The 26,737-nt window shown below is 38.7% G+C and overlaps 1 protein-coding gene across 3 annotated transcripts in view; it reads right to left on the minus strand.

Annotated features, from left to right (window-relative positions):
- SCEL (sciellin) overlaps window positions 1-26,737 on the minus strand; it is a 114,628-nt gene that overhangs the window by 41,652 nt on the left and 46,239 nt on the right. For all 3 annotated transcript variants that reach the window (XM_079778988.1, XM_079778989.1, XM_079778987.1), the window contains exons 10-18: window positions 16,154-16,234; window positions 13,596-13,661; window positions 11,492-11,551; window positions 7,687-7,731; window positions 6,095-6,154; window positions 5,734-5,793; window positions 5,035-5,094; window positions 3,386-3,445; window positions 1,153-1,212 (exon numbers count right to left, since the gene is read on the minus strand). In XM_079778988.1, coding sequence (XP_079635114.1) covers window positions 1,153-1,212; window positions 3,386-3,445; window positions 5,035-5,094; window positions 5,734-5,793; window positions 6,095-6,154; window positions 7,687-7,731; window positions 11,492-11,551; window positions 13,596-13,661; window positions 16,154-16,234 — 552 coding nt within the window. The remainder of the gene's footprint in view (window positions 1-1,152; window positions 1,213-3,385; window positions 3,446-5,034; window positions 5,095-5,733; window positions 5,794-6,094; window positions 6,155-7,686; window positions 7,732-11,491; window positions 11,552-13,595; window positions 13,662-16,153; window positions 16,235-26,737) is intronic.

A 26,737-nucleotide genomic window follows, 5' to 3' on the forward strand; every position in this document is an offset into this window, starting at 1 on the left:
TGGTGGGCATGGCTTGTGGGTATAGCAAAGGTACGGTCAATTTGCATATTACTCTTTTATTAGGTAGGACATACACATACGTATGTACAGGGAAGGACAAAAGTAGGTTTATAGTTGTGAGTATGTGAAACAGAGTTTATTCTTATATTATTATTTATTAACTAGAGGCCTGGTGCACAAAATTTGTGCACGGGGGGGGGGGTGTCCCTCAGCCAGGCCTGCACCCTCTCCAATCCAGGATACCTCGGGGGATGTTCAAATGCCTCTCGTAATCCAGGACCGCTGGCTCCTAACTGCTCGCCTGCCTGCCTGATCACCCCTAATGGCTCCCCTACCAGCCTGATCACTCCTAACTGCTCCCCTGCTGGCCTGATTGCCCCTAACCGCCTCTGCCTTGCCCCACACCCAAGACCCAGGATTCCCTCCTCTGGTTGGTCGCAAGCACCTGGGACCCAGGCATCCCTCCCTCTGGCTGGCCGCAGGCACCCAGGAACTGGGCCGGCTTCACCTGGGCTGGCCATAGCTGCAGGGTTCCATGGGTGGGTGGCTTTGCCCGGGCTGCAGCTGCAGGCACCCAGGATCACCGAGCAGGCAGCTTGTCCCTCTCCTGGGCCACAGCCTGACTGATCCCCATTCCTGTCTCATGAACTCATTTGTGCCTAACTGGTCCCCATTCCTCTCTCCCTAGTGTCGAGTGTCTGAGTCTTTACTGTATGACGGTGTGAGGGCCTGTGGGGATAATTTGCATATTAGCTCTTTATTATATAGGATTATTATATTATTTCCATATGAAAAACTATAAACCTACTTTTGTCCCACCCTGTTATACATGTACTACTTATACACACATACGCACATACATACATATATACATACATATATACATACGTAGAAATCACTTAGCTCAGAGGAGCTCAGTCAAAATTCTCATTTAATATCTCAAAATCTACCTGGCAGCAAACTTTAACCAAGAATAAAATGCAAGAGATCATTTCTGTGTATCTAAAGTACAATTGCTTAATCTAATGTTTCAGGAAAAGAGAGTTCTGCTTTGGCTTGATTTTCAATTTACTCTCCTGAATACAAGCACTTAGGATGTTAATATGCTTACAAATGCCAGACAAAGGGAGGGAAAAGCTTTAAATGTCTTACCTCTTGATATTTTTATTTGTTTCAGGACTCACTTTAATGTGCCCACTGAGGTCTTGTTTTCTTTGAGAAAGAAAATAAATTTTACTGAACGTTGTTAAAATAAAACACTAATTAAGTGAACAATGATTGGACAAATTGAGTGGTAAATATACAAGTTCTCTATCATTGTAATTGTTCAAGCTCTAAGTACAAATAAAAATCCTCTTACATCTTGAGCTGGAGACCATTTAAGTTTCCTTTTTTTGTTAACAAGAAACATGTTTTCTGTTCTATTCTCAAAATGCATAAGTAAATGTGAAACTTGTTATTTAACAAAATCAACTTTGCCCTCAGATACATCTTGTAAGAATACCCCAAATGGTCAGCATTGAAGTTAAAGTTCTATGCTGGATCCAATCAGAATATAAATTTCTACTCCATAAATCATATATAATTGCCTATTCTGTTTTTTAACTAAGAGTAATAATGTTAATAACTTTAAAATATTAAAGTTATTAATACATATTAATAATAAATATTTTAAAATAGTAAAAATATATCCTTTCATATAAACTCAACCATTCCCACAACTCAAACCTTCTAAAAATAATCGAGTTATGGTGAGTTACAAAGGCCAAAATAAACACCTTAGATGGTAGAAAAATTAATGACTCCCTTCTCAGAGGACATATGTTCCCCCATTAAAAGGCACTGAGTAATACCAAAAGGAGCAGAAGCTGAACCCAAAGGGACAGCAGAGGATGCCAACAGTAGGTGACTGACTACTGCTGCCGTGTCCACATAGCGGGAAGAGAGGTGGAGGATGTCCTTCCTCCCACTGTGCGCACTTGCCCAGCCCTCCACTGGGCTGCCTTCTGAGACCACCATCCTTAGAGAAGTTAGTTTTCAAGAGTTTTAGTCAAACCCCACTCTTGGCTATCTTTGTCACTTTGGAGATCCACTTTGAAAATATTATCTAGATTGTGCTTTCATTGAACACAAGAAATTCAATTCAGTAGCTCATCCTTAAAAACAATTCAAGTCTAAAATCTGGGAGAAAGGGCAACATTGGGACATTTCTTAAAAAATAAGTGATTTTTTTAGAGCAAAGAGGGAAGGTCATGCGGCCCATTGCTATTTTCTAGTTCCACGCTAATAAAATATGTCTGTAAAGTCAAAATGCTAAATCATTTTTCTTATTAATTATCACGTACAGAAATCAGATTTAAGGCACGAATAAGTCTTAGCCAGTGGTATTTTCACTTCCTCTGGGATTAATTTTGTTAACATTGTCAAGGTCTTCACCACTTTTTTAAAAGTTTAAATCAGTTTCAAACATTATTGTGTGTTATACATATATATATTCCATGTTATTAATGGTTAATTCAAGATTTTAAATAAAATTATTATACTGATATTAAATTCATTTTTATTATAAAATTGCCTATAAACAATATAGTTACATTAATCTCTGGGGTTTAGTTGGCCTATATGTAAATGTAAATTCATACAAAATGTACTATAGAGTCTCCAAAGTGAAGGCCAGGGCAGTAGGGGTCAGACACAGAAGAGAGAAGACAAATTTAAAGATGCGACCCCTTCAATATCACTGAGACGATTACACAATTAATCTGGATGAAAATAACCAAGATTCTGAAACATCAAAACAGTTCTCATTCTCTGTTAGTTTTATCTGCCCTGGTTTTTGCTTTGATAGTTGTTTCTAGATCTTGACTTCTTTGGAAAACCATGAAAAATTCATGCCAGTTAAGTCACATCTGAGCTTTATCTGAGCTTTACCCATACAAACAAGAATGCCCCTGAAAGGGTGTCAGATGTTTCCAGGGCCAGATGACCAGAAAACCTTTTGATGTAATTATCCTTAGCTTATCTTTATTAATTTCCATAGTAATACTTGCTATAAATCAGTTTAGAAAAACTTGCTCACATACCTCTCACTTTGTAATTTTGTCCTTTATATTTCTTCATTTAAATATAACATTTGGCTCATTTTAAAATTGTTTAGGACGATACAGAATAAGAGATTATGTCGCAGGTTTTCCTGAATTTAATGTAACTCAAACATGTGGTGCTATGGAAACAGCATTCGTCCTAGTCCTTCGCCTGCTATCTCTAATAGGCCTAAAACTGCAGCTTCATCTGAGACAGAGGGAAGCACAGCACTCCTATTTCTAATGAGGTGTGAAAAGCTGACCTAAAAAAGGGAGCCCCATCAAGTAGGAGTTCTCCTTACCCTTTCTCATACGGGTCAGTCCTTTGATTAACTTGGATAAAACTTCCAAGGCCTTGATTTCTTGATCACATTGGGGCAGAGGTGGGTGGGCAGAGCAATAGAGACAGAGAAAGAGAGAACAATTCAATCTCTTAGGACAATAGCAGATTTTTCACAACAGGAGTTAAGATGTTATCAGTACCTAAAGCATCAAAGCATCAGAAGTCCTTAGAAATATTGAGTTCAAGTGGCTCTACTCCTGCAATATGCTGACGAGATATAGTAGCTATTTAATAGCAAGGTCCTAACCATCCTCAGTTATGATTAAATCAGCTTAAAAGTATAAGTTCCGCTCTAGCTGGTTTGGCTCAGTTGATAGAGCGACGGCCTGCAGACTGAAAGGTCCCAGGTTTGATTACAGTCAAGGGCACATGCCTGGGTTGCGAGCTCAATCCCCAGTAGGGGGCATGCAGGAGGCAGCCGATCAATGATTCTCTGTCATCACTGATGTTTCTATCTCTATCTCTCTCCCTCTCCCTTCCTCTCTGAAGTCAATAAAAATATATATAGATTTTAAAAGTATAAGTTCCTCCAGCTCTCAGCTTTTTTTTTCTTTGTCCTTTATGGATGGGTTGGTGGGAAGTAACTTTAATATATCTGTTCAGACACTGTCTTCTTTAAACATGAACATCATTCATAACAGGGGATAAGTCAGATAATCAGCATTTTAAATCTTCTTTAAGTTGAACAGTTGGAGAAGTCATTTTTAAATAAAAAGTCCAAAGTTCTGAGTAATCTTGGAAAAGTGGAAATGACACTATGATGGTTCTAGCATGTTATATAAATTGACCATAACCAATAAAATTTTCACATGCCAATAGCATAAAACTATTAGGAAATATCAGAACTTATCCCTTTCAAGTCCCCAATTATCCAAGCATTCCCCTTTGCTATTTTCATCAGTCTCTGATTTCGCTGTGATAAGACTATTGATATTTTAATTTTTTTCAAAATAAGAAAGAAGGAAGGGAGGGAGAGAAGGAAGAATAAAAAGGAACTGTGAACTCCCCCTACTACACAAACAAGATCAGTCATTCCTGCATCAAAGCCCAGTTGCTATTAAGTTATTCCAGATTGCAAATCACTTTTGTCCTCCTTTCTAGCCCACGAAAGGAGGCTAGATGCTCACTCTACTCTTCCTATTTTCTATTACTTTTGTGGACCTTTCTAAACTTCATTTTTAAAATATCTGAAATCCCACTTTTTCCTGCAAAGTATATATAATCGCTTACAGAGAATTGACCAGTTTCCCACTTCATCTGTTCTCCACTTGAAAAATTAACCTGTAATAATACTTGCATATTTACATTATAATAATATACTGTATTATTAACAAGCATTCCATGTCTGTGGGATTATTATCGCTAACACTTTTGTCAAATACACTTTCAGTGTTCTACATTACAGAAAGTTGAGAATGCATCTGCCAAGAGTGGCATGGAAAGCTAGAATGCCATTCTGTGCACAGACTGGCACACAGATAAATAATTTTAAAAGATAACCGAGACAAAAGAAATAATTATCACATTAGGAAGGCAAACTTAGTGACTAACCAAATACAAAGTAAACAGCCAATCTGAGGTAAAAACAGAGTTCTCATAAATCCTTACCCTTTGTCATTCTTGATTGTTCTGGGGTTTTCTTTAATGAAACTGTCGAGAGTTTGGTTTCTTTCAACATGAAAAAATAATACCAGTAACACAAGTCAATTTTCTAATACATCAATGAAAGTCTAGAACTATAACTTAATCCCTTAAATGCTATCAGTTCAGTTACTAATCATTCATCAACCCTTTTAATGAGACAAAATAAACAAAAGCATAGCTCTTGACTTTGAGATATTTACAAATATATTTGAAATATATCTATGAAGTGACTCAACTAAGATTTCAAATGAAAATGGCCTTAGTGTATAATAAATACATCAGTGGTAAAGGGCTGTGCTCCTAGCATTAAGTCTTATAATAAATATATTTAGTTCATAAACCAGCCTTTTGTCCACTACTTGGAGTAGCCAGATTTCTTCCATTTTTAGATTTAAAAGGAGACTTGGAGATCATCTAGGTCATACCCTTCATTTTATGGGATAAGGAAACAGAGGTCCCCCGAGGTTAAGTGACGCGCTCTGGGTCACCCAGATGGATGTTGGTGCAGAGCCTACCCTAAGATATCCACCCATCCCCTGACCCTGACTGGGCGGCCTGTTCCACCAGCCTTCCTGATCCCTGTTCTGAGCCGATGATCTCCCTCAGCAAATACAGTCTAGGACTCAACCAAAGAGGCCTGTTAGAGTCTTAATAATGCCTTACCCTTTGCCATCTTTGTTTGGCCGGCTATTCAGAAAGAGGAGACTGTCAAGGCTTTGGGCTCTGTAAAACAGAAAAAAATTCAAATAAAAAAATTGCATATTGCAATAAAATTAGGTGGTATCTTGAAAGGTCAGCTACAATAAACGTTCTTCATGAATTGCTCATTTACTCTTAGTGAAAAAAGAGCAGAACTGCTTCTGAGCAGTTATGTCTGAATTAAATGTACAATGCTGAGGGCACCACCCCATCTGCTAGTACATTTTCCTGCCAGGGGATACAACTCCCTCCCAGCTAGTGTCTGACAGAATAAAACAGGCACTCTTGGAGATCACATTTTCAGGTTAGAGACAGATGCACTTACCTTTTCTCTATTTGCTCTGCCTTAGGAGTTGTTCTGAAGATGCTATCAAGACCTTGATTTCTTCAAATGTATTAAATAAAAAAACCTTGTCAGTTGTAATAATAGAAACATAGACTCTATAGAAACATAGACCAGTTTACATCTAAGACAGGAAATAGAAGCTTGTTGGGAAAGATAAGCCACATTCTTGAAAATGTTTTATTCCAAATAGATACTTTGATAGACTCAACATTTAAATTGCAGTGAAACTTACAAATTGGGGATATATAACCCATAACAGGTACACAGGTGTATTGTTTGGGTTCATGGAGTGTTGTGTGTTTTTTTCTTTTTTCGTTTTTTTTTTTTGTAGTTTTTAAATATGTTTTTATTGATTTCTTTATAGAGAGGGAAAGCGAGATAGAAACATTGATGAGAGATCCAATACCTCCTACTGGGAATGGAGCCTGCAACCCGGGCATGTGCCCTGACTGGGAACCAAACCAGCGACCTCTTGGTGCCTCAATCAACACTCAACCACTGAGCAACACCAGCCGGGCCATGGAGTGCTTTTTATTTTAATATGAGCCAATATTTACCAGACAGACTGACCTATAGAAACCTGAATTTTCAGGACCTCCTGTAAATGTCCTGCAACACTGGCTCAAATTCTCACATGGCAATACTCAGCTGGAGCTCTTTGGAAAGGACATTCCCCTAAGTTTTATACAGTCATTTACACCGGCCTGGCCTCCACAGGCCATTGAGTCTGTGACTCATGACCTCATACCTCCTTCTCATGTGGATCATTACTGTCAGAACAGGGTATGAAAAATACATCTCTTGATCAATGAACTCATTTGACATTTGCTTTTTCTCCTCTTCTTTGGTCCCGGTCTCTTCAGTATGTTAGAATGCAAAGTGACAGAGAGATAGTTAAAACTCCAGCCCTAGCTGGTTTGGCTCAGTGGATGGAGCATCAGCTTGTGGACTAAAGGGTCCCAGGTTCAGTTCCGGTCAGGGGCACATGCCTGGGTTGCGGGCTCAATCTCCAGTGGGGGGCATGCAGGAGGCAGCCGATCGGTGGTTCTCTCTCATCATTGATGTTTCTATCTTTCTCTTCCTCTCCCTTCCTCTCTGAAATCAATAAAAACATATCTTAAAAAAAACTTCACACATCTCTAACAGAAACCTCAATTTTTTATAATTTTTAAAGTATACAGTTATAAATGATTCAAAATACAGAGATAATGTTACCTAAGATAATAAGTGGTTTGTGTAATGGTTAAACTAACAGCAGTTAGTGATCAAACCAAACTCTGTTTATATACTAAGGTAATATTTCGGGAAGAGAAATATAATTATTTATTTAACTGCTTTATTAAATGGAATGTGAAAATCAAAGTCACTTTAATATTAGAGTCTTTGCATTGTAATAACCATTCATAATAATGGTGCAATGATGATTTCCGCAAGCTTTTTAATCAAAATTTGTAGGATACTTTTGACTAGCCCAGAATGTGGGTCCTCGTGCTCCAATATTGAAAAGACATAAGAAGTCATGCTATGTAACTCAGTAATAAAAGCAAAAAGTAAATGTATTAAAATCTTACCTATTCAAGCTTTTGTTCATTTTGATGATATTATCCAATTCTTCACTTTTGGAAGAAAAAAAAAATCTCACTTCAGTCAAAGCTTGACCAGAATCAAAGAGCAGATTCACCTTAAAATAACTATTTCTGAGTTCTCTGAAATGCAACATGTGTCCCACCTCTATCATCTATGAAGATGTTATGTACCCTTCAAAACTGTCCTCAAACACCTCTTTCTTGAAGAACTTCTTTCCTGTCTTCCAATTGAATAGAGTCCCTCCATTTTTGCAATCCCAGCAGCATTTTGTTTATTTGCACCTCCTCTAGGGCACGTATATGACTGCACTTAACATGGCAACTGCAAGTTGTCCCCTACGATCGTCCCTGCTCCTGCGCATACAAGTGTGCACACAGACATATCCCACTTAGAATTTAGCACTGTGTTTTACCTCAGATCCTCCTCAGTCTTCAATATAGTAAAAAGACTTGAGTTACACACCCACATATATACACTACTACACACCCACATACATACACTACTACTACAGGTCAATCTTTCATCCGGTAGATGCTTAATACCGATTTTTAACCGAATCAACAAATATAGGTACATTGGCTAATCATAGATCCTACTCTTGCACAATGTATTTGCACAAAGCAGCTATTCAATAAAACTTGTTCCTCATTAAGTCTGACTGCTTTCTTGAGTTTTTGTTAACCTCATCCCAGGCCAGCTAAATTCGGTAGCCTGTTTTTGTATTTGAGGACTGTAAAGTCTTCACTGGCTGCTTCATCGAGAGCAACCTGTCTCAGCGAATCCCCTGGGTTCCAGAATATTCCTTAGAAACACGAGCTCAGCTCTCCCCCAAGAAGGCCGCCTCAGTGGGTTTTCATGGTCCTCTTCCCTCCTCAGGTGTGTCCTTTCCTCATAGGTCCACCCTCTTCACCACCATTTCTCTGGTGTTCCTCATTCATTTTTACAATTAAAAAATTTTGGTTCTCTCTGCTTCCTGATCGAGAGCCACATGTTTTTCATACTTTCTCAATGTTTCTCTTTTTTCTTGATTCATTACTAGTGTTAACCAGGAGGCTGTGAGGCCCAGTAACTTGATAGTTACACAGTCAGGCTCCCAAGTGAGGAATACGTGGATACCTGGAATCCAGTGCAGGATTCACCACGTACGAGTTGGCGACTCTGGGTGAGCTACCTAACCTCTGCCTTGACTTCTCCATCTGTACAATAAGAATGCGAATTGTTCCCACCTCACAGAATCAATAAACCAATGAGGATAAAGTGCTTATTATGATGCCTGGCAAGCCATAAATTAATTTTGGCCATTATATTAAACAGTTCCCAGTCAATAATAAAATTTTCATTTTTTACTTTTGAACTGCACTTAGAGATGCCAAGACATTGGCTTAGCCTTAGAAAGGTATAGTTGCGGAGTCATGTATGTGCTTTGAAGAGGCCTGACACAAGGTAGCAACAACAGTCCTCTTAGAGACCCTTAAGAACACGTTAGGTCAACAACCATCACATAGCTGAACCTGTTCAGGTAATATTATGTATTCTATGGTAGGACTGAAGGCTGAGAATAAATACTGAAATACAAAAGTCACTGACTGAAAAAAAATGAATGTTCTCTCCTATGTGGGACAAACATTACCCAGGCCCCTGACACAATGCCCCATTGTCTTTTCTTGCTTGAAATTCTACCTTCCAACTCTGAGGCTGTGAATCTGTCCATGTCCCCAAGGGAAAGAGCAAAGCTAACAATCCTGTAAATTTTAGCCACAGACCTTTCTGACTGGTATGAGTCACAAGAATGAGATTATCAGGATTAGGGGTTGCTCATGTTTATCACAAGAAAATTAGCATAAATCATAAGGAGACACTCTGTAGTAAATTAAATAAAATAGAGATTACATCCTGAATGAAGAAGTTCAGCTCTTAAAATGACCTTAAATTGATGAAAGCTTTGGATATTAAGTTTCACCATTGCATTTGCAATAAATTAAATGCTTTTAATCAGATAAGAATTTCACAAAGGAACTTCACAAAGCGCAGCTGGGATAAATAAAGCTATTCTAGTCCCTATGAACATCCCACAGGAACAATACTCAGCTACGGATGCTACAGACATTTACCCTGCCCCCCAGTCAAAGCAGCCACTTCTCTCTGAGAAGAATGTATCTGGCTTTGGAATCTGTGCATCATGGCTGGGGGGAGTGGACAGGAAAGTTCAACTGACTGCAGCTCTCGTTGTCTCTGTTTGATTTATGAGAAACCATAATTTCTCTTCAGTATCACTCCACTATCTCTCTCTTAAACTTCCCTTTCACCTACCAAAAACTATCTATTTTTAAACCCTTTATTAAAGACAAAATATTACCTCGAACAAAAATGAATAATTAAATTAGAGATCTAATTTGCTGAGAGGAGAACTGGAAATGAAACATTCCTGATGCTCTCTCGAGTTCCCTTCCAGATTCAGAGCTCCTCTTCTGTTTGTGAGTTTGCACATAGCTAAGTGCCACTTCTGATTCTTTTCTGCAGTTCTTTCAACCGAGGCTGCAATCCCTAATAACACTAAGCATTGCTAACTTCCATGAAGCAAAAAAAAATTGTAGGCATGGGATTTAAACTATGAAATCTTTATATTCAAGGTTTTCTCACTGTGCATCATTATTTTGCCATACTCTATAAACACCTACTTTGTACAAAGCATCAGGTCAGACTCAATAAATGACATATGATGAATAAGAAAAAATGTCTGCTCTGATAGATGATGAAACATTTACATAAATAACACGAAATAGCACCAAATATGATTAGTTGTTATAAAATATAAATTGCTTAGAGAAGCAGAAGTCACATTTCACTAGATCACTCAGGGAAGACTTCCCCGAGGAGGTGATATTTGACCTGGATCTTGAAAAATAGGTAGGGCTTGGATGGATGGAAATGGTGACCCTGAGGCTGGAAATGGGTGGAATGGCATAAGCAAAGGCAGAGTATCTGGAAACTATAGAAAGGAAGTAATTTAACTTGGTATTGATATAGGGTAACTGCAAGGGTAAAGTCAGAAATAACTCTAGAATGTTAGGTTGGGGCCAGCTCAGCAAGGGTATGAGGTTTTATGTGATTGAGTGGGCAACGGGGGGCCAGTGGAGTATGGTTCAAGCAGAAACTTAGGAAAAGAACTTTGGTGGGGATGATGGGTAGTCATGGTTCAGGGGGAGCAGAGACTGGAGGAGTGTAAGTAAATCTGGACAAGCTACTCTAATAACCTGCGCTGGAGTCAATGAAAGTTTGAACAGGGGTGAGGCCATGAGGGTATGAGGGATACTTTAGACATTTAATCCATATATGTCTGGTTACATAGAGAGAAAAAGACCTGGACAGATCAAGAATGATTCCAGAAAGATGAATATTAGAACACAGAAGTCGGGAAGTAGCTTCTTTAGGAAGGAAGTTGAATATGGCCTAGGACATGCTAAATGGGAGTGCTGGGAGAGAAATAAATAGAGATCGGACAAGCAACATAATTACAGGGCTGGTTTGGAATGAGGTCAAGACCATGGACACTGAGGTCACTAGGCTGTGTACTGTCACCAGAAGAGAAAGCAGAGGAAGGAAAGTATCCATAAATATCAGCAAGTTTTTCAGAGACACATCCACAGACACTGATTCTTTCTTCTTTTAAATTCTGTATTATATTACAAACATCAGAATGTTGCTTAGACTGGGAACTTTAAGGTACTGGTAAAGCATTTTGAAACATAAAGAGAAGAAAAAAACAAGTTCAAAGCTCTGATATCTCACCCCTTGTCAGTTCTCTGAAGTGAAGTAGCCACTTTGACGATGTTCTCCAGATCCTGACGACTTCAAACAATGAAAAGTAAATACAGGTCAATGACAGAAGAGCTACCCTTGAAGCAGCTAACATTTCTCACTGTTCTCAGTAGGGAAAAAAAAGCCATAGTTCATGTGATATTTAGAGATTATTGCATCTAACTGAATAACAAAATAGTTCTATAATATCAACTCATGGTACACACATACACACACACACACACACACACACACACCACACTGTCATTCCACTTGGGCACTGGTTCTGCCATCTAGTGCTCATTGAAACAACTACAGTTTCTCCTAAGATGTAATTGGCTGAAGTTCTATACCTAAAAAGAAGGATGTAGAAAAGAAAATACAGAAGTGTGTTCAGAACTTTTTCTACCGGAACCAAGCAGTATTAAGCAGCCTATTCAGATGATTGGTTCATCCCTCACATGAGGTGAAGAGGCACTGTCTTCTTAGGTTTCCAAAGGGAAAGGAAGTACATTGTAAACATAGGACAGGATACCCAGACAGCTTAAATCGATGTGGGTCCCTCTACATCATGAAAAGGAATAATTGGGAAAATCCTTATAGGTTTCCCTGTAATTAAGACCTGTGTTTCACAAACAATGTTTGATAAAGAAAAAATTTTGTAGTCTAGTAAATTTGAGAAGTGTAACCAACTTTTGGAGATTCAGAAGATACACATGCATACTGAAGGCTTTGAGAAGTCTTATGTCAGAGAACGCTGTTTGTATTTCCTCAATGTGTTGGGCCAGCGAACCCTTCCTTTGCAGGACGTGCATTAGCCTCTGGTGGCACATGGGACACAGTCTGGGAAATGTTGAAGTAGAGCTGCACCTTAAGTTGCTAGATACTAGAGAAACATGATGTTTCCCATAGGTAAGGTATCTGTGTGATGTATGTTTCAAAAAGAAGTTTTGACTGGAAAATTGGTTTACCATAATGATTAAAATGGTAAACTTATAATAATAAAATTGGCTTATCAAATTGATAGGTCTATAAAATAGCACTGGCTCAAGAGCTAATTTCAAACAGTGTTTTTTTTCTAAAAAATAAGTCATAATGATATATCCAAAACAAATACTAAACTAAAAGAGATGTGCAAGACAACAGGCGTAACTCAGGACTGCCCTGGGGAAACCTTTCCCAAAGATGTCAATACAGTGTGTGGGCCTCTTCCTGATGATGCAGGTAGAGCTGGATGTGACCTTATTTATACAGCCATGGGCAAAGCTTTTGTAGAACAAGTTCAATCGAATGACTAGATTTCCACCTATTCATTTATACAACACCAGCCTTGGGACATGAAGAGGTGGTTTCCTGTCTAAGGGGTTGAATCTTATTCTGTTATCATGTTCAGACAATTTTGGTTGCTTTCTTTATGTAAAGCTTAGAATAGAAATTAAATAAATAGAATTCTAAGGTACATATAAGAATACTTATTTCCCACTATATTGAAATCAGCTGGAAAACTAACTATTTTATTATTAACTAAAGGCCCGGTGCATGAGGGGGTCCCTCAGCCTGGCCTGCGCCCTCTTGCAGTCCGGAAGCCCTTGGGGGATGTCCAACTGACGGCTTAGGCCTGCAGCAGTTGGACATCCTTAGTGCTGTTGCAGAGGTGGGAGAGGCTCCCGCCACCACTGCTGCACTCGCCAGCCATGAGCCCGGCTTCTGGCTGAGCAGCGCTCCCCCTGTGGGATCAGGCAGAAACTGGCTCTCCGACATCACCCATTGGCCAGCCGGGGAGGGACCACGGGAGGGCTCCAGGACATGTCCTACCCATCTCACTCAGTCCCCATCAGCCAGACCCCAGCAGCAAGCTAACCTACCAGTCGGAGCATCTGCCCCTGGTGGTCAGTGCATGTCATAGCAAGTGGTTGAGGACCTTAGCATATCATTAGCATATTATGCTTTAATTGGTTGAATGGCTGACTGGTCAACAGGACACTTAGTATATTAGGCTTTTATTATATAGGATTATTTAGTATTTTTAAGTGTTCTAATAAAGCATATTTTATCATTTCTACAAATGCATAGACATAGAAATAGTCCATTTTACCTTATATTTCTTTCAGCAGATCTGTTGGTTTCTGTATATACACTTGCTTTAGGTGGACAAATCTGCCTGTATTTTAAAAGTTAAAATAATGTTTGTTAGGTAAGAAAACACTTCTCTGTAAAATTTAAATTGTTAATAAAACATTTATGTCCAAAAAATCAAAGTGTATTAGAACACTATTTGAGATAACAAACTTCTCTAGAACTCAACCACAGATTCCATTTGAAATTATAGTAACTTCGCAATTTAATCTATCTCACTTAATATATTTTTACCCACTGAGAATATATAGCAATATCTATTCTAAATATGTTCATTTATGTTTGTTTTATTTTAGTTTTCAGTCATCAATAAAGCATTTTCATACTTATCTCTTTTAGATAATGATATAATATTTTAAAATATTAATAATTTTTTGATATTAGACATCAGAGGGATAATTTTTTCTTAAAGATATTCCATTTGAATACTATCAAGAAATATAACCACTCAAATATGATGGGAAATATTTTTAAATTTCCAGTATACCCACTATATCCAGAATGTTCACATTGAATTTACAGAATTAAATTTTACAATGCTAGGTTCTGTCACAATTTAAGATATAGGTTTTTCTCTGCTCTTTTTCCCAGTATCTTATTGACCTACTTACACATTCTTGCTTATTCTCAAGAAATTGTATTCAACTTTTTTTTGTACTCCTGAGGACATGTGTTAATTACATAGGAAACACTTCCCTTTCATATTCTTTCATTAAAATCATCTTGCTGTGATTAAAGTAATCAGAACTTAAAGCATGTAAGTTGTCCTAATTTTATTTTTAAGATCATTGGTGGAAGAAATAAATTAGACTACTTAAAATGGATTAGACCAATTCCCATGAAATGTATCTTCTTTTGAATCTACATAAGTTCACTACTCTAGAGTTGCTGATTTTAGATTAGAATTTAGGAGTACTGAATCCAATTTATGTTAGCCCCCTAAAAATGCCATTTAAATAAAGATTTAATTGCTCAATGTTATAAAAGAATTATAATGTAAGATAAAAAAGCTTGAGAAGTTATTTTTTAAGAGTATAATTATAACCATTGTACAAATAAGTTATAAATATGGCTTATATTTTTTCATTAATTCAATGAAGACATATTCTCTTGATGCATTAAAAAATGTATCCTTGCCCTAACTGGTTTGGCTCAGTTAATAGAGCGTCGGCCTGCGGACTGAAGGGTCCCATGTTCGATTCCAGTCAAGGGCATGTACCTTGGTTGCAGGCACATCCCCAGTAGGGGATATGCAGGAGGCAGCTGATCGATGTTTCTCTCTCATCGATGTTTCTAACTCTCTATCCCTCTCCCTTCCTTTCTGGAAAAAAATCAATAAAATATATATTTTTAAAAATGTATCCTCTTATTCTAAGAACATTTCAAAGGCCCTATGAAGTTTCATTGGATAGAAATTCAGACCTGAGTTTTTAACTCAATGGGCTGAACACTTAATGCTACATAGCTCCATCGCCTAATTAGCATTTTCTAGCTACAGCTACCCTCTTACTAAAGAATAGTTCCAGAATTGTCTTACATATTGTAAAAAAAAAAAAAAATCACCATTAAAAAGCAAAAATACAAAAGAATCAAAGGCAGGCAATGAAGTGGATTTGATGTATTGTCTTCATTGAGACACCATTTTTAAGTTTCACAATAATAATGGAAATGTGCAATGTAAATCTTGAAAAGTGATTTGAGCTTATTAAACAGTTTAATAGAAACACATGGGAAGATGTTCAGGTCTCTGAATTTGCTTCTCAGTACTAATTATTGAGTGTCAGAGATTCAAAGTGGAAAAGCAGTCTGTCTTTTATTCCTGATTTGGAGACAAGTTAATTAGAACATTTTTCAAAATTTGTGATAGTTTTGAAGTAAATTACAATAAATTCCTTAGCTGAAATAAGACTAAAAAACTACCCAGCGGAATTTCTTACCTAGGGAGGGTTTGAGCAGTAACAAAAAATTTAAAAAACATCTTTGATCAGAAATTATAGTTCTTAATGGGAAACCTAACTATAACTGAATATAAACCATATATATGTAATATATATATATATATATATATATATATATATATATATATATATATGTATATATATACACACACACATATATATATACACATATATATGTATATATCTTTGCATGTAATATAAACCATATATATGTGGGCATGTATATTTATGAAAGAGAGAGAGAGAGGTTCTTTGCATATCGGTTCCTACTACATAAATTAAAGGGCATCTGAGCATGAACATTTCATGGACATTGACATTGTTCAGTTTCTATCTAGAAATTGTATTTCCAAAGACAATTAATGGTCATAAGTATTCAAAGGCAAACATAAACATACACTTGTGTTGACAAACAGAAGTAGGAAAGTTTTACAAGTGTTTCTTCCATAAATATACACACAAAACACACCCATACTTTACACAAAACAGGTCACAGTGCAACTGCTTTCATTTTCCTTGAACTTCTTCATTTCAGAAATTTTGGAGTGCTAGGTCTTACCTATTATCCCGTCTCAGCTGGTTAGGAGATAAAACAGGAGAACTGGGCTTTGGTGGTATTGGAGGGTGAACAGCTGGTTCCCTTTAAAACAGAACACAGCAGTTCATTTCACCATGGAAACGTGATCTATTTTAGCATCTATTAACCGAATGCACTTATTACCTACATGAAAACACCTTATGCATCTTACAACCCCCCATACATGAGATAAATAAAAGGTCAAATCTAAAAAGCACTAAACTTTAAAGAAATCAAATATTTAAATTATAGATACTTTAAATATGTAATCAAATGTTTGGGAGTCTTATCTTCTTTAACTATGGTTTGAAACATGTGTGTGTTTTTAAACAGCTTAATATTTTGCTAGGCTATTTAGCTCAAGTCGTGGCATTTTGGGTCAGCAGCACCTGAGCATAGTAAATGGTTCTTGGGTATTAATATATAAGCCCCTTAAGGAATTATGTCAACTATCAGGCAGCTACAGAAACAGCAAGGAAGGTTTTCAATTCCACAGACCTCAAGGTAAAGTTGATTTGAAACTCTTTTCTAAATCCCTGTTAAATATTGTTAGTGCAGGCCAGTTTGATGCTAGAAAGCGTATACATACTGCCAGCCTAAACTTTGCAACAGTGCCTGACTGGATGACCTAGGAACTGGAGTCTGGAAATGATGTGCTATTTTGAATCGAGTCAGCACCCTACCCAGAGCATGTCACTCCCCTCACCACCACAAACCCCCAATTGTCCATATCATTCTCAAGATAAATTCCATACCTACTGAAAGTAGCCTTGTGATCTAGACTCCGTGTACCTCTCTGGTCCCTGCAGCACACTCGGTGAGCATGTGGGCTCTAGACCCAGGCTGCCTGAACTGTCAGCTGTGTGACAATGAGTTAACCAGATCCAGTTTCTTCATCTGTAATAACCCTTCTACTAGGACTGCTGGGGTGTTGTCAGAACTGAATGGAATCATGCTTTTATTTAACAAACATTTATTGGTAGCTTTCTATGTATAAGGCACTCTACAGAGTGGACAATTTCCCTGTTCTCAAAAGGCTTTCAGTACACAAATAAATATATGATAGATGGAAAAAGTGCTATGAAGAAAAAATAAAACAGAATAAGGGGTAGGAATAGTATTTTATATAGAATGGCCTGGGAAGGCCTCTCTGTGAAGTAAAATTTGAGCCAAGACCTGAAGGAAGTGATAAATGAGCCACGAGAACATCCATGGCAGAGCATATAAATATGGGCATGATCAAATTACAGGTAATGTTTAATACTTGGAACTGGATGAAATCGCCAAGGGTGTCAGTGTAAGTAGAAATGAAAAGTGGGCAAGTGTTGAACCCTGGGCCCTGCAATATTTTTAGATGTCAAGATTATGAGAAGAAAACAGCAAAAGAGTGTGGGGAGAAATGTGAGGGTGTAGTATCAAGGAGTAAAAGTGTTTCAAGGAGTAACTGGCCATGCCAAATGCTATTGATAAATCAAACAAAACAAGGACTGGTAATTAGCATGGTTTTGGCAATATAATGGTCATTGGTAACTCTGATAAGAGCAGTTTTGATGGAGCAGTGGTGAATAAACATTATAGGAGTGGATTTAAGAGAAAATGGGAAGTAGTGACATTGAGGTGTTTCGCCGCGAAGAGAGAAGAGATGCATAGCTACATGAAGGTCAAGGAAGGTTACTAGAGTAGGTAGATATGATGATGAGAATGATCCAATGAAGAGGCTACAGTTGATGGTGCAAAAAAATGAGGACTCTGAACCAGGAAATCTGGCTCCATGAGCCCTCCCCAACCCGTACTGCCTCTTAATGGCTCCTTGGGCAGCGCCAATGGCTCAGTTGAGGTTAGTACTCATAGAATTAAAATAAGGCTAGTTATTGTTTTATCTTGCCATATTAAGTTGCTTTGGGAGAATATACAGAGAGTTGGATTCAACTAAGCTTAGGATTCATCCAAGTAAGTACAACAAAAGAATAGTAGCAAGGGAGGGGAGGGGTACACATAGAAGTGATTACAATGAGGGACCATGAGATGGACATGGAGGGAAATATGGATATGGAGGGAGGGGGAGCAATGTGAAAAGATAATAAAATCAATGGATTCGTTGTTGTGGTAGGGGTGAGAAATTTCTGGAATCAGAAAACTGGAGGGGTCGGAGCTGGACAGAGAGAAAGTGGAAGCCAGAGAGAGAAAGCTTTGAAATTGCAATTTTATATTGTGTGTGGTTACCTACAAGGGCAATACCTATGGGTGGCTCAGGTATGCTCAAGGACAAGATCACTGGAGGGGTCAAGAAAATGAAAGGCCAGGGTGGAAAAAGATCCTCTTCATAGATTTGGAAATCACCAAGCATTCTGACAGGAGGCATGATTATGAGAGACAATGAGCCTGGTGCTAAAATCTTCAAGGAGTGAAAAGAGTGATCCAGAGACCTTCAGATAATTCCAGTGAGGAAGAGAAGTGCATAATGGCATGGCTCAAAGAAGATGAGGTGTGCAAAGGAGGAGGGAGTTTAAATTGATAGGAAGTAGCAATGAGGAGCAAACAGAGCCCCATGATATGTGGGGTTAGGAGAAAAACAGTCCTCCCTGAGAGGAAGGCTGTGGGAACAGGGTCCTAAAGTGAGAGATCATTCAGTCAGAGACTAGGTTAAAGAGCAGCAAGTTTTGATGATACTGATGGCACATCCATGAGGCACTGTGGAAGCGTTTGGGAGATCAGGATGATGTTAACAAGGTTGGCAGACATAGTTGAATTAGTCCCAGAGCTTTCTCCCAGAGTGTGGTAGTGAGACTGGGTGATGGGCAGTGAAGCAACAGAGAGTGGAGCATGGTGGGTTTCCTGACTCTCATGTTGATGGTGGCACTGAAGCCCGGAGAAGGGCATGAACGCATTAGAGCACTGCCTGACTGTAAGTGCTCAAGAAATGCCTAGTGCTATGGTCTTTGTTTTTACCCCACAGGAACCAAAAACTGAACCTGTGCCAATTACTTGCATTTCCTATTCCCCTCATCCCTACACACACACCACCATATTCTGGCTCCCCTCTAGAGTATTGCCTTCTCCCTTTCACCTAGATACCTCCTCCTTGCCCTTCAGACTTTGGCTTGTGTGTTACTGTCTCTAGAGGTACCCAAAGCTGTGTTGGGAACATCCCTGTGTTTCTCACAGCACACCCTCTTCACAGAACATATCATGATGTTTTGGATTACACATAATTTTCTGTCTCCACACTGGACTGTAAGCTCCTGAAAGGATAGTTATATCTCAAGTACTAGAATTGTGTATGACATGGGTGTCCAATAAAGATGTGTGAAATGAGTGAACGGAGTGATTAGATGAGTTTCTATTTGGTGAAGAAGGAAATGGGTACTTGAAGCGGGGTCTGAAACTTTCAAAATCTTCAAGTTCAGCTGCACCACAGAAGAAGTCCATTGTTGATTCCACTCCTGAGTACCTAGTAGGTGCCAGGTGTTCAGCTGAGTTTCTGTGTTACATGATATGCTGGGAAAAACTATTTACATAAAAATGGTCTCCTGTTGTGGCTCAGAGTTAGAGTTTACAATTAGATAGTAATTTACTAGTGTTGCCATCATCTTCTCAAAAAATATCCCTGTTTGGGGTAATTTGATATCACTCACATGATCATGTGTCTTTATTGTACCTGTGTGGATTAGCTAATTATATGCTTTTCTCCCAGGGGTGAAGGATAGGGCTAAGGAAGTGGTCAGTCCTGGGTAATCATGGATCTGCACAGGGCACTGGATATCTGAGAACAGGCAGGAGAGGGTGACAAGATGAAAATGAGGATTTAAAAAGGATGATGCCAAACGGTGCTTATGCCAGAACTCATTGATGAAAAGCCAAGTTTCTTCCAGTTTGGGATGGCTAAGGCCCCAAAGAGGCGGGTGAATACTGATTGGGTGTGTCTGGGAGGCGGAGATGTGTGGAGATGGTTTGGAGCATGCCCAGGAAAGAAAAGAAAAGGTGGGCGTAGAGTTGTCAAAGCCAAGAAAAGTTGGGGAGCATATTTATTTCCGAGGGTAATGCATTTACATCCCTGCTGGGCAGGGGCTAGGCAATGCCACATTGACTTCAATTCATCTCAAAGAAGGTTTCATTTGCATCTCTGCAATGACAGTCCCAGATGATAGGACCCCAGCCCTCTGGGAAAATGCGAGAAATCATTCAAGTCATGCCAGGAGCTCGGGGTGATGCCAAGCAGGGGGATTAAAATACAAGAGCAAAGCAGGAAGCTAGGACCTGGAATGTTTTGAAGAGAAGGAAACAAGAGACATTCATGTAGAATGATCCTGTTTGAATACCACTTTGAGACATATGTTTAAGCTTGGATTAATTGACCCTGGCTCTCCCCTCTGTCTTTCCCTCAGTCCCACAAGACCTTTGCAGGACCAATGCCAACACATTAGAGGCTACAATTGTAATGAATAACTTTCAGGGATAAAATGGCAGCAGTCACAAGAAGCATGTAAAAACTTACAGATAGTAGTGCAAGGACGAGAGCTAATAGAAATAACATTGTAAAGCTGTTCCTATTACTTCCTTTTCATGTGCTACTGCAAAGATCACATCTTATAGTGTTGTTTGTTTGTTTTTAATAATAAGCTTAGCTCTGTGACTTCTGCTCAAAACTGACTTTGTGAAGAATATTTCTATTATTGCAGCGCAGGTCTAGGTTGAAACTAGAACAATGGACCCTAATATTTAATTATGAGTTTCATTTTCACTTTCCATTATGCCCGGCTTTTGTATCCCACAAATTTTATTTCTTATTCCAACTATGACAAAGGAGATGGAACTTATATTTAATGAGTCCCAGCAACATGCCAATTTGCCAGGCTCTTGTATACTTTATTTTATTGAATCCATCCATCCATCCATCCATCCTGTGGAGTGTATATAATTATTATTATCATTATTATTACTCATTGAGTCTCAAAAAGTTGAGTAATTTGCCCTGGATCACGTGGCTAGTCAGTGGTTTCATTCTATTCTTTCTGAGGTCACATCCCATGCTTTTTTTTCTTTATGTCATTCTGTAGCCAACGAAAATTCTTCAGGTATTTCCAATGAAAATCTAATAACAACAAGTTGTCTTGCATAATTTCCTTGCCCAAGGAAGGAATCATTAGCTCAGCAAGTACTTATTCCACAGTTACCCCAGTTATATACTGTTAGGACACACAGCAGTGTATGAAGCAAAATTGATGATTCAAAGAAAAGTGTGGCCCATGCTGTCAATGAGCTTATAGATTGCAAGATACATGTTCAGAAGAATGATTGCTGCTGATGTCGCACTTGGTGGCAGCCAGTGACCATTTCAATAAGTCATAACAGTACAACGGGGCATGCAGTGGGCTGGAATTCCGGAGGTCTAGGTTCTAGACTCACTCTGCCACTAACTTCAGTTTGGACCTGGAAAGAGCACTGATTCTCTCTAAACCTCTGCTTATCCTATCTAATAAAGAGGGAATATGCTTATTGACTGCCCCACCCTCAAAGATGGTGGGGCCCACAGTCAATAAGGAGGGAATATGCTAATTGACTGTCAATTAGCATATTCCCTCCTTATTGCCCACAGCCAATAAGGAGGGAATATGCTAATTGACTGCCATGTCCTCAAAGATGGTGGTGCCCACAGCCACAAGATGGTGGCACTCAATCCCCTCAGCCCCCCAGCCACCCAGGGCCTGCCTCTGTCGCAGGCAAGCCTCTGCTGTCGGCTGCCCAGCCGCCCAGGGCTGCCTGATGCTCAGGTAACCAGGGCTGGTCAAGGCAGTGGCAGCAGCAGAGGTGTGATGAGGGCATCATCTTCCCCTGATCGCCAGGTCACCTCCCGCCCCTGAGGGCTCCCAGACTGTGAGAGGGCTGGGCTGAGGGACCCCTCCCTCCAGTGCATGAATTTTCATGCACCGGGCCTCTAGTTTATGCATAAAAGGAAAAGACTGGCCCAGAGCTATGGCTTCAAACCATTACACAACTATGGGTAGGCAGAGTTATTATAAGGAGTCCTCAGTTCCACGGTGCCCCAAGTACTTGCTGTAGACCAAGCACCTTGCACATTGTCTACTGCACTTTCCTAATGTATATGGATGCTGTTGTGGTTCATAAAATCTTAATTAGTATAATTTATGTTGGATCTATAAGAACATTAATAACCCTTTTAGGTGGTCAGTAGATACAAAGAGACAAATTTTTAAGTCTTGGTGAAGTCATAGCATCTTTTGGTCCTTAAATGTTTTTCTCAAAGACATAGTAAGAACAGTTCAATGATTATCAGGTGAAATTATAAGCATTTTCAGCATTCAAAATGAGTCTATTAGAAATGAGTCATAGACTTACATATAAAACATACAACTATACCACTTTAAGAAGAAAAATGTTTGTGACCATGGGGTAGGCAAAGAGTTCTTAGATACAGCACCAAAAGTACAATTCACTTAAAAAAAAACAAAACTTGATAGATTGGACTTCATTAAACTAAAAACTTTGCAACAGACATTAAGAGGATGAAAATACATGCCACACACTGGGGAAAAAATTTTTTTAATCACATACCTGACAAAGAACTTGCAAACAAAACGCCTTTTCAAAAAAATCTCAAAAGTAAACTAACCACCAATAAAAAATTAGATAAATAATTTGAACAGATATTTCACCAAAGAAAATGTATACATGACAAATAAGCACAACATCAGTATGCTCAACATCACTAGTCTCTAGGAAAATGCAAATTTAAACCACTGAGATACACTACACACCTATTTGAATGGCTAATATGTTTTTAAGTTGGCAATATTAAGTGATGTTTGGAAAGTGGGGAACATGAACTCTCATACATTGCTTGTGGGAATGCAAAATGGTGCAGCCTCTTTAAAAAGTGTTTGGCAGTTTCTCATAAAGTTAAATACATACTCACTATATGACCTAGCAATCCCACCTGTAGACATTTATTTAAGAGAAATAAATACACATGATCATATGAAGACCTGTATGTGAATATTTAAAGCATCTTTTTTTGGGGGGGCAAGGGGGAAATATATATGTCTTTCAACTGGTGAATAAATAAATGAACTTCCTATCTCCGTACAGTGGAATACTATTTAGCAATGAAAAGGACTAAACTATTAATACATGCAACAGCATGGATGAATCTCATATGTATTATGCTATGTGAAAAAAGGCAGATTCAAAAGGTTCTATATACTGTGTGATTCCACTTACATGGCATTCTGCACGTGCCCAAGAGGGAGCAGACGAGAGGGAGAAGAGCCCTCCATTTGCCAAGTTATGAGGACAGTCCTAAATAAAACATTGGTCCTTGCATCCCCCCCGCCGCCAACCTGCTATTACCACTGTCCTCCCCCAAGGCTCATGGAAATACCGTCCTATGTCACAGTATGCTCCTGCCACCCACCTCCAGGCTTCCCTACCTCCCAGGGTCTACTTGCTCCAACGCCATCTGCTCTCCTGAAAATCAAAACCACCAGTCCCTCAATGTGCTCCAATTCTTCCCAGTTTTAGCAGGAAAAAAAACCCTGGTTTATGTTATTGACACTAAGATTTGAATGACTATAGACAGCCCTTTAGCCTGTCAGATGTTCATGCTATTAACTGGGGTGAGATTTATAATCTATAGATTATAACCTTTAGGCATACTAAATGATGAAATAATTCTTTTTAATGGAAGAGTTTGGTTTTATGGCTGGGCAGAGGGAGTTGTAGTTTGGAGGGTGATGTTTTGGGCAGAGAGCTTGCCCCAAGGAATCCTGATTCTCACCGCTTCTTCTTTGCCCCTGCTTCTGAACCTGAAGGCTCCCTCCTTTGTCATACTTCAAGGGGCTCCCCTGTCAAGGTAGAGACAGCCCAGGCTCTGTGGGAGGGACGGGCAGTGGGAATCTGGGTTGAGGGGAAACAGGGATATTTTCTGTTTGTTGTTGTTTGAATGTATGAGTTAATTAAAACTAGTGTCAGGAGGTCAGAGACTATTTATGTTGATCCCACAGGACTGAGGAAAAAGCAGCTGATTGCTAAAGATTCACACCTTCATTCCACATTGTGAATCCACTTCCTCCTCATTTTATTTGAATAACACTTTTAACAATAATACCCCTTAACTCCAGATAATTTGTGTGTGTATGTGTGTGTTTAATGTTTTGAATGGGCATTTTAGGCATTCAAATAAGATTTTAAAATCACTGCACTTAGACATTTTACTGAGTGCATTAGAATCTTAATTTTTACAAAGCAGATTCTAGTTAATATACATTTTTTATTGAGGTAAAAGTAAAATATATTGTTTCTATTTAGCATGACAGCAAACTTTGTAGAGGGTTTGGTACCCAAAGAGTTAAAAACATTGCAGCATAATTAGATAGGTTATATTTTACCATTTATAGTAACAGACAAAAATATATAACTGTAGTGCAGGGTTGCCATGGCAACACACTTCTCAATCAGGATTTTTTTTTTTCTCAAAATTTACCAATCAGCTAACAGAAAGTGAAAACCACTGAAGGAAAAGAGGTTGAAACAAATCTGGATGAAAAATTATGAAAGAACATAGCAAGCAAGCATTTAACTATATGGTCATTTTCCTAGGTGTTTCTCCATGCTTTGTTTTATCGGATATTACGTATTTTGTTCTCTGTCTTTGAAAATGATTTCAGAAAAAACACACACCACATTGTTGTTTTGTTGTTACTGGTGGTGACAGCTTTTGTGTTAATTTTGAATCATTAAACATTAGGTAACAGTTGTAAACATTCATGTTGCCTGGTGAGAACTACCTTTAACTTAACTTCCAAGAGCTTCACTTGGCATTTAACCACTGAGTCTCTAAGTCACCTAAGTGCATAGTCAGCAGCACTGGATTTGCTATAAACAGAACACTAATATTGAAAGGTAGGTTCTGAAATCAGAAGCAACTTCAACATCAACTTTTCAGAAATCTTGTTTCCATATTTCATTGTAATGCAACTAAGCATTTCTCATGAATGGCACCTACTATCCACTCTATTGAATCAAGCCTGGCAAATGTTATCACTCCTGAAGGACTGGAAGGTGAGAAAAGGTTTAGGAACTTGAAAGTTAGGACATATACTAATGATTAGTGACAAACAGTTTTGGTGTCTGGCCTTTTAATAAATCTTCAAATGAAAGAAGTGGGAAAGGAAAAACTCTCACTGGCTCTGACCTTCTAATAATTTTGCACAATGATTATATTTGTGCTTTCTTTTATATATATTTCACAATCTCAAGTGCATAGTCAGAGCTGAAAGTACATAACAGCAAAGCATTAACTCTTAAAACAGAAATGATATTCTGAAAAGGTACCGGACCTTATAACAAATTATAAATGAGTATGTCCCCATAATTTCTTATACTAAATAACATTGTTCCAATGACATCATGTTTGGAATTACTGGATTTCCTGCTGCTACTAAATACAACTGATAAAGGATGAATGCAGAGAAGGTGTCCTGGATAGAAATCCCATAATTCTGCACACACAAATAGACACATGCATGCACGCATACACACACATCACAGCATGCATTCTGACATTAGAATCTTTGCTCCTTTTCTCCTTGCTGCTTGGAAGAGCTCTGTCCTCTCCTCACCTCTGCACCTGGCTTACTCTTATCCATTCTTTAAGGTTTACCTCAGACATCTCCTCTTTGGACCCTACTGCACCTCAAACACACCCTCCTTTGCCTTCCTCCCTGTGCTGCCACATATTCTGTGGCTGTCTCAGCCTTTGTGCTTATCATACCCCCAAACAGCCACTCAGTTGGGGACAGGCTTCATGTTTAGCACTCTTGGCTCAAACTGACTCCCCCATGGACTTTGAATTTCTTGAAATAGGGACTGGGTTTACACATCTCTGCATTCCTGAATTCTAGCAAAGGTCTTTCCTAGCACACAGTCAAAGCTCAATAAGTGTTTTGGGGAAGAAAGAGAGACAGACACACAGTGGGATAGAGAGAACAAGAGAGCTATGTTTATTTTATTATTATCTTTTTTAATCCTCACATGAGGATATTTTTCCCATTGATTTTTTGACAGAGTGGAAGGTAGGGAGGAGGAGGAGGAGGAGGAGGAGGAGGAGGAGGAGGAGGAGGAGGAGAGAGAGACATCAATGTGAGAAATACACATTGATTGGTTGCCTCCCACTCACTCCCTGACAGAGTGGGATCGAGCCTGCAACCGAGGTACATGCCCTTGACCAGGAATTGAGTCCATGACCCTTTGGTCCATGGGCCAACGCTCTAAGCATGGAGCCAAACCAACCAGGGCGAGAGCTATGTTTAAACAGTCATCATAACTTAAGCACATAGAATAAAGCCTAGCTACAACGAGACAACTCTGATAATGGGTTGAGGGAAATTCCTTATCTTGTATATACTAAGAAATATTAAAAGTAGTTAATTACTATGTACTTATTAACAAATTACTATGGACAAATTTATTGATGAGTCAAAGGATTATAAGATGATGCTACCTAGTCAATGAGTATACCCCAAAGGTAAGTAATGTTTAAAGGTCATC

Source organism: Cnephaeus nilssonii, assembly GCF_951640355.1.
Source record: "Cnephaeus nilssonii genome assembly, chromosome: 8".
Classification (NCBI taxonomy): domain Eukaryota; kingdom Metazoa; phylum Chordata; class Mammalia; order Chiroptera; family Vespertilionidae; genus Cnephaeus; species Cnephaeus nilssonii.